Source organism: Hibiscus syriacus, unplaced genomic scaffold (assembly GCF_006381635.1).
Source record: "Hibiscus syriacus cultivar Baekdansim isolate YM2019G1 unplaced genomic scaffold, ASM638163v2 tig00011247_pilon, whole genome shotgun sequence".
Classification (NCBI taxonomy): Eukaryota; Viridiplantae; Streptophyta; class Magnoliopsida; order Malvales; family Malvaceae; genus Hibiscus; species Hibiscus syriacus.
Genome location: NW_024062246.1, coordinates 14444 through 23081, shown reverse-complemented (window position 1 = coordinate 23081; position 8638 = coordinate 14444). Strand labels below are relative to the sequence as shown.

The following is an 8638-nucleotide window of genomic DNA, read 5'->3' as shown; positions in this document are numbered from 1 at the left end:
AATATTCCATTAAGTTTTAAAGGTAGGTACTAAAATCAAACTTAAAATAAACGTTTAAGTATGATTTAAAAAAAAATTAAAGTTTAGGTATCAAAACAGAATAAAAGTAATAGCTTAAGTACTAAACTCGTAGTTTATCTTTAATATTTTTCTCATTTTAAACTTGCCTTTTTGTGTTAGAATGGCCCAGCAGAGTTTGTCAGCATATCTAAGTTGCCCCTTCCTGCCGAGAAACACAATGAAACATTGATTTCTTCTTCTGATGATCATGCACAGATTGGGCAGCTTGATTCTGATTCAGACTTGGATTTACCGAAAGTTCCTAAGGTGTCGTTGCGGCCGAGCACAAATGCCGCATCAGCGCCAGTAAACTAATTAGCCCACCTTCAGCTACTGCTCCAAAGCCTGAAGTCGATTGTGGATATGTATTACAAATGTCACCTTTTGGAGCCTGATGCAAGAAAATGAAATGGAGTTGGTCATTTCACCAACATCAATCTCAGCAAGACCAAGTGAACAACCTCCTGCTATTTCAAAGCCAAAAACCGAGTCCCATCTCGACCTACAGGATGTTTTAGTTGCTGTTCAGGCAGCTGCTGAAACCGCCGAGCGTGCAGCAGCCGCAGCTCGTTCAGCTGCGAGTCTTGCTCCAGTTAGAATTGCTCAACTTACAAAGAAAAAGGATGACATCAGGAGCAGGTGCACCAAGGATCAGAGGCAGAATTCACCTGTTTCAGGTGCCCGTGCAGTTGAACACCAGCCGCAGAGATTGTCTTCAGTGGATCATGGAATCTTCTCATATCCAAACCTTTTCTCTAGGCAGAATTCAAACCTTGGATCCAATGGTTCTTTTAAAGATGATTCTCATACTAGTCTATTCCCTTTTTCATCATAGTTTTTGGCATTTCCTAGTAGGCCTTTAATGAATCAAACGAACATAAACGAGACATATTCATATTATTTGTTTAACGTTAAATGAATAAACGAACAATCAATTAAAATGAATATATTATTTTGTTTGTGTTATTTCATTAAGGAATATAACTTATTCGTGTTCATTTATATTCCTTTGTTAAAATGATAAACAAACATAAAATATAATTTTCTTTTAAATCAAGCCAAAATTCTTAAAAGAATATAAATAAACAAACGAACATAAATGAACGGATTACCAAAATTAACGAATCATGGTTCCATCAAACTACGGGAGAAAGATACAAATTGCACCTCAACAAAGCTGACTCACATATGCACAGTGAATACAATGCGTACTGGGCTTACAGGAGACATTAATTAGGATATGGTCATTAAATAAATTTAAAAAAAAAAAGTTATCTTAAAAAAATAACTAGTAAACACTTTCCTTCTTTACTATAGCCATGCCATGGTCACCTTGGACCAGATAACTCAACAGCGTGCAGATTGTCGGTAGAGTCAACGATCCAATCGGAATTAGGATGAGGGGTGAGTTCGACCTCTTGCCTTAGAACTTCAACCTTTTTCCACTCATCCCATCTCTCAGCCAACCCATCACCTTCAAGCATTCTAACTACTTCCGACATCTTCGGCCGGTCCATCGGGAAACCTTGTATGCATAGCAAAGCAACCTGGAGTAACTGCTCTACCGCAGTATCTACATAATCGGTCTGGAGATCAGGATCAACTAGTAACTCCAGCTTCTTCTTCAGAAGCCCTTTGACCTGAAAAATATAAAACGATCAACCGACTCAGCCAGTGTGAAACGGGTGATGTGTCCCGTAAGAAGAATATGAAAACACCATTTTAGAATCTATGGGAAAAACTAGATATTGCCATCCTTAGCAACTTCACTTGGAAGAATCTGAAAACACCATTTTAGAATCTATAGGAAAAAACTAGTTATTGTCATCCTTAGCAACTTCAATTCCTTTCTAGAGCTACTGCATTACAACACGAGCATACAAAAAGATCCCATTGCTTTTCCAACTTTTGAAAGATTCATTTCTCTTGGATAAAACCTAGTTTCTTTTATGGTAAACTATACATTTAGTACCTAAACTATCACTTTTGTTCCGTTTTAGTACCTAAACTTTATTTTTTTTAAACTATACCTAACATTAACTAGGTTTTAATTGGGTATCCCGATGTTTAAAACTTAATGGAATCGATGACGTGGAATTTACATTACAAGACACGTGGAATATAAAAAAAAGGGGAAATAATTCTACATCATCGTTGCCGGCAAGTTTCTAACAGCAAGGTACCAAATTGAAACCTAAACAAAACCTTAGGTATGTTTTGAGAGAAAAATAAAGTTGAAGTACTAAAACATAACAAAAGTGATAGTTTAGGTACTAAACATGTAATTTACCCTTTGTTTTATTGTCACATGGCATTGGAACTAATATCAATCTGACAGCTTTAACATATCCCCAGGGCCAAGAAATGCATAACAATGAGAATATGGCAGATATCAAGAAAGCAATTGAAAAGAATAACATACCCAATCAAGCAACATGACATCAGCATCATTTGCAAGGCGAGCAAGATCGAAGGCCCAATGTCCAGTGATAAGCTCCAGAAGCATTATACCATAGCCAAAAACATCAGTTTTCTCTGAAGATTTCCCAGTAGAGAGATACTCGGGGGCAATATGTCCGATTGTGCCACGTACAGCAGTAGTTACATGTGTATCCTTGTAGTCCATAAGTTTAGCCAATCCAAAGTCTCCAACAACGGCTTCAAACTCCTCATCCAACAGAATATTTGCAGCTTTTACGTCACGATGAATGATCTTCGGGTCACAGTGATCGTGTAAATAAGAAAGACCTCTAGCAGATCCCAATGCTATTCTCTTCCGTGTTGGCCAATCAAGTGGAGAATGTGACGGAGGACGTTCTATAAGAAAGCAAAAAATCAAGTAAATATAGTCCAGGAAGAAAGTCGATTAAAACAATTTCAACAAATAAGGGTTAAAATAACCCGTACACATTCAAAGGAAAAATAAGGAGTTAAGACCGCTAACACTTGTTGACTTTACCTCTCAGACATGATGCAACACTCCCATTAGCCATGAAAGGATAAACAAGTAACCGTTCAGTCGGCGTCATACAAAATCCACGCAGCCTGAGGAGATTCCAATGCACAGCCATGCTGATCATCTCTACCTCTGTTTGAAACTGCAACTCCCCACCAGGTGTACGTTCTTCTTTCAGTCTTTTAACAGCCACCAGAGAACCATCAGCCAACCGTCCTTTGTAAACTTTACCAAATCCACCTCTACCCAGAATATTTTTGTGGCTAAAACTGTCGGTGGCAACTTGCAGTTCTCTTAATGAAAACCTCTTCAGCTGCCAAAGATGCACTTCTGGGTCCTCCTCCGCTGCAAAGACACGTAAACGGGTGATATTATAACTGCAACCAACACTTGAAGTCTTCAACCTAGTAAAAGTTCAATTTATGGCACTAACCAGGTACATCAAAGAAAAATTCCTGTGGTTTCCGCCGACGCCACCATGCGAATGCAATTGCAGGAGCAGCAAACAGTAAGGCAGCACCTGCTGCAACTCCTCCGGCCATTGCACCAGTGACACTACTCCCACCTAAAATATTATAAGATGAAAACTTAGAACATCAAGTGCAAAACACAAGAGCCACTTCCTTTGAACTAGAACCAAGAGAATTCATCAAATCGCAGGAAACTTATGAACAAAACCCTTCGACAAAAGGAAACATTGTTAATCACATCTCGGCATAAGCAATGATCATATTGATGCATTTCAGTTAAAGTTAAGGAACTAAAGGACTGGATGTCAAAACTGATATGAGATTCACCCAGAAGAAAAGGGCGGGCGCATTAATTTTGCTAATTGATATTACATGCATGCCACCGAATTACAAAATGTACAGGGAAATGCTAAAAGGCAAAGTTTGTCTGATTATACAATGTCAAATGAAACTACTAAAACAGTAGTTGGCAGCAAGAATAGAAACAAAAATTAAAAAAAAAATACTGCACATAGAGACCATGAAAGACAAATCAATAGATTTGAAATATGATATCAAAGGAAAGTTACTTGGTGAAGAAATTGGTGGTGGTGGAACAAAGGGAGGAGGAGAAGAAAAGGGAGGCGACCCTGGGCATAGGTGTCCAGTAACCGGGCCACACAGATCCATGTTGTTAGCAAAACTGCATATGGAACAACAAACACCTAAGGTTCCCAAACTTTGTAAGCCTAGAAAAGCAGAATTGACACTAAAAACCAACCTGATGGGAGTGAATAGGGAGAAGGAGCCATTATCTGGAACCTCACCAGAGAGATGATTATTTGAAAGATCCCTGCATTCCACAGTGCGATTTGTGGATGTATAAGTAGTGCTTGATTATATCCCGGAAGAGAAAAAAGTGTTATAGATCTCAACATATGAAATAAGTTTGGCACTCACAGGACTTGAAGAGACGTGATATTAGTTAATGACAAAGGGATAGGACCCGTCAAGGTGTTGTTGTTAAGTCGATTGTCCTCGCACAAATGTTTCAACTATAGAAGTTAAGATCTAAATAAATTTACATCAAGCAAACTTTAACCTACAACTGCATTCAAAATCACAATTAGACAAAGCTATTTGTTTTAGGCATCAGTTGCTCAACCAGTATCCTCCCTAGCAATGTGAGTAAATGTATGACACTAACCAATCCTGAACCTGCATACTGACTTTTACTGGCGGGAATTGACAATGGAAAAAAATATTTCAGATTTTAAATGTTAGTTTCAATTACTCCTGGACTTTTTTAAGTAAACTGAAATTTAACCAAAATTACATCAAAAAAATTACCACAGTTGTAGTTAATGAAGAAACCCAATGCTATGAGTATGAACTTGCACATGTTGATACCATATACTTATTAAAATATTATTTCTGAATACTGAAGATGTGGCTGAGAGTGCGCACGCGTATTTGCGTTGTGCAGTGGGTGTATAATATCTTGATCACATCTTAATTAAACAAATACTAGTAAATATATAATTTGTTTCTGTTTCTATCTTTACCAAGAATCAAGTATACTTCTGTTTTCTCAATAACACGATTCTAAAAGACATATCTCTCAGCATAACATGCAACTCAACAAATAATAAACAACAATAGCTGCAAAGCAAATATACTCACAGGAATCGCAATTTTGACAGCCTACACAAGGATTCAGGAATAGGACCACTGAAACTATTCAAATAAAGATCCAAGCTCACCAAGCTAGTCAAATTCCCAAGATCACTAGGAATCGGTCCACTTATGTTATTACTGTAAAGTTCCCTGGCATAAAATGATATGTCTCAAAAGGCAGAGAAGTAATTAAATACCAAGGCAAATAAACTGTGCACTAACAACTAAATACTAAGTTCTGGATTATTATAGTCTGTAAAGTCTAAAAGAAATGTTATGTTGCTATCATATAATAGCGAGAAAAATGTCTTCTTGTCATGTTCAAGGAAAACAAACAACCAAGTCAAATGTAGCAATGCAAAATACCATGTAGTACTATGCATCGTCTCACGAAGCCCACTAGACGGACCAGCTCAAGAACTGGTTAAGAAAGTAGTAGCAGCTCTCCAAAATGCTTATTAACTCCTTCATGCATCTTCAACTCTAGGATCTTTTAAAATGGAACCCTCATTTTGATAACCGAGTTTAGTTGCACTTAGTAAATAGTACATTTTAAGAGCTTTGTGACCTAAGTCAATAGATATTATTTCCAAATTTTGAAAATATTTATTGGAAAGTATTTTACTACTAATTTTTGTTGAAACCCAAGGGTATTTACAGCAATTTATTAATCGGTTTTTCGGATATCGAGTTGTAAAAATTCAACTCAACTCAAACTCAAAAATCTGAATTACGTGTTCCAGTTGTTTAATGTAATTTAATGCAACAATAATTGTCATGAACCAGTTCTTTCTTTTACGAATATAGAGAAAGCAATTGCATATCTTACTCAGAAGCAAGCACATCAAAGCCAAACCAACTAATAAATAGAAAACAGCTAGAATTAACAAGCCAAAGCATGACTTACAAGTACTGCAAATTCTTAAGCAAGCCAAGATGTGGTAAAAGCATACCAGACAAAGCTGCATTTCCTAGATCACTGAAATTTTGATGCAGAAGTAAACATCACACAAACAATGCCTTGCAAAATCAGTAAAACACGACTTTTAGTTGTAACAATGTACTCGGAAGACAAAAAAGAGAAAAAAGGACCTTACACTCTAATAACACTATTATTGTTGTTACATGTAACATGAAACCACGTACAGGGGTTAACAAGGGTAGGATCCCAACTCTGCAGTACATTGTCAGGATCATTCAAGTTGGTCCTTAAGCTGTGCAATGCATCACCTGTTTCAACATGCGAAGATGGTAAGAGGATGACACTAATTAACGACACGTGTTTAAATACCTAGCACAGCAAAACCAGCTACTGAGCTACTGAGGACTAGCAACAAGCAGAAAGCGTAGTAGTTACTTGAAGAAGCTTAAACAGTTCAAAACAGTACAAGGCATCGGCTCAATCACACATAGACAGTTGCAGAAACAAAATCTTTTAAATTTTTACAGCACGGCAAATCAAATGTATATAAAACATGTTCCATGATTATACATTGAACCAGTAGTTAACCAAGGGAAAAAACAATATTCTTTAATGTTAAACAGTGAGTTTAATGACATCAAACAAGCAAGGGATGAGAAAACAATTTAATTGTGAGTAGCAGCCATGATTTCTACAGTATCACCAACATTTAATGCACAAAGTAGGCAATTACTGTGAACAATAAAATGTCATTATCTGAAATTATAACAAAGCCATTCTAGAAAAAGCATTCTTCTTAGACAAGTTCTTTATAGCGCCAATATACCCATTACGAACATAAGTCAAAAATTGTACAACCATATTGCATAATACTAACATTTGATTGACAACAAGGATCATAAGCCATGAAATCAAATTAAGCACTTCAAAAGTAATCTCCCAGAAGCAAAACACAAGAAAAAGTGAAAAAAAATCAAACTATCAAGAAAAACCCATTCTGCAAACACCAAAATACTTTACAAAAATCAAGGATCAAACTCAAAAGTAATTGAAGGAAAATAACAAAAATGGGATGGTGCAAGAAAAAGAAAAGAGAGCAAGATAAGTTTAACTTCCACATTAGCAGAAACAAGCCAGAATGGATGCAGCAGCACCGATATCAAACAAACCAAAACTAAAGACTTCACCTTTTTGCTTCCTTTCATTTGACAAAAAAGGGGGAAAAGTTGCAATTTTTATTTCAAAATTTGAAGCTCTCCATCTAAATATCCTTAGATCCAAACAATCAAAAACCCTAGCTCTCAAATCCCACCATTACCGCCCAAAAATCTCCTCAATCAAATCTTTTCCTTTGATCCAACTACCCTCCATTCAAAAGCATGCTTAAAAAAAGGCAGCCAACAAAAAACATAAATACAAGACAGAGAAAACCAAGCCAAAGATTCTTTTTTTTTTTTCCTAACCCTTTCTTTTAGCAAGTTCAAAAACACAAATGAACTTTCCTTTTTGCATTTCTCTAAACTCCTCTTTGTAACTCAAGTGATGGAGTGATTTTGAGAAAGAAAGAAGTGTGTTAATAGTTAAAATGTGTCAAAGGGTCCTTATATTATATTTTTTAAAGTTTAAAATAATATAGGGATCCTCACATATTTTAAACTAAAGAAAATATCATTTTATTTGGAGAGAGGAAAATAAAATTGCTTTTGAGGGATGCAGCAAAAGAGGTGATCGAACTGTACAGACTGTTGCTCGAACGCAGTCGAAACAAGTTCACGCTCTATAATAGAAGCGACATAATTTTTCTTTGGTAAACTACATGTTTAATGTTCCAACTATTACATTGGTTCCATTTTGGTCATTTAACTATTCTATTATTTAGGCAAAAAGTCATCAGAGGTCCCTATACTTTTTAAAAAACAACAATGTGGCCCTTGTATTATTTTTCCTCTCAATGTGGCCCTTCAACTCAGAAAAAAACTCAATCTGACCCTTTAACCAACGTTTTTTTGTCACTTTATCATTATGGTGTTGATGTGACAGTTCACGATGCTGACATTTCGATCCATGGTATTGACGTGGCAGCCCATCAGCCATGTTTGTGTTACCAATTTAGCTCATCTGTCATGTTATCAACCAACGTGGACTGCCATATAAACATTGTAGACCGTCATGTAAGCACCGTGAACTACTACATCAACACTGTAATGGTCAAAGACGAAAAACGTTGGTCAAAGGGCCACATTAGGTTTATTTTATGAGTTGGAGGACCACATTAAGAGAAAAATAATATGATGGTCACATTGGGTTTTTTTTAAGTATAGTGACCTTTGATGCCTTTTTATCTATTTATTAAAATCATATCTAACCTTATGCTGTGGTTTTATTTATTTTTTGTCAATTGCTTATATGATATTTTTTAAAAAAAATCAATGATAACAAGATATTATCTTATGGTGACACATTAATATGATCGTTATTTTTTTAACTGTAGTTGATTAAAATGAAATCAAAATGTAACACTAGATATGATTTTGAAACAAAAAATTTGAGTGACCAAAACGGAATAAAAATAAT

At 35.9% G+C, this 8638-nt stretch overlaps 1 protein-coding gene across 2 annotated transcripts; it reads right to left on the bottom strand.

The window, feature by feature from the left end:
• Positions 1-1221: 1221 nt before the first annotated feature.
• On the bottom strand, positions 1222-7644 carry LOC120204684 (somatic embryogenesis receptor kinase 1-like). Of its 2 annotated transcripts, XM_039204734.1 has the most exons (11): positions 7176-7644; positions 6240-6372; positions 6050-6121; positions 5149-5292; positions 4426-4497; positions 4247-4318; positions 4056-4168; positions 3450-3581; positions 3020-3361; positions 2483-2877; positions 1222-1700 (listed from the first exon to the last, which is right to left on the bottom strand). In XM_039204734.1, exons 1-11 carry the CDS (start codon positions 7267-7269, stop codon positions 1389-1391), a joined length of 1881 nt encoding a protein of 626 aa, XP_039060665.1. In that variant the 5' UTR covers positions 7270-7644; the 3' UTR covers positions 1222-1388. The 2 variants fall into 2 exon arrangements, with proteins under 2 accessions (XP_039060665.1, XP_039060664.1); XM_039204733.1 differs by lacking the exon at positions 7176-7644 and having other exon boundaries at positions 6050-6162; positions 6289-6367.
• Positions 7645-8638: the final 994 nt, after the last annotated feature.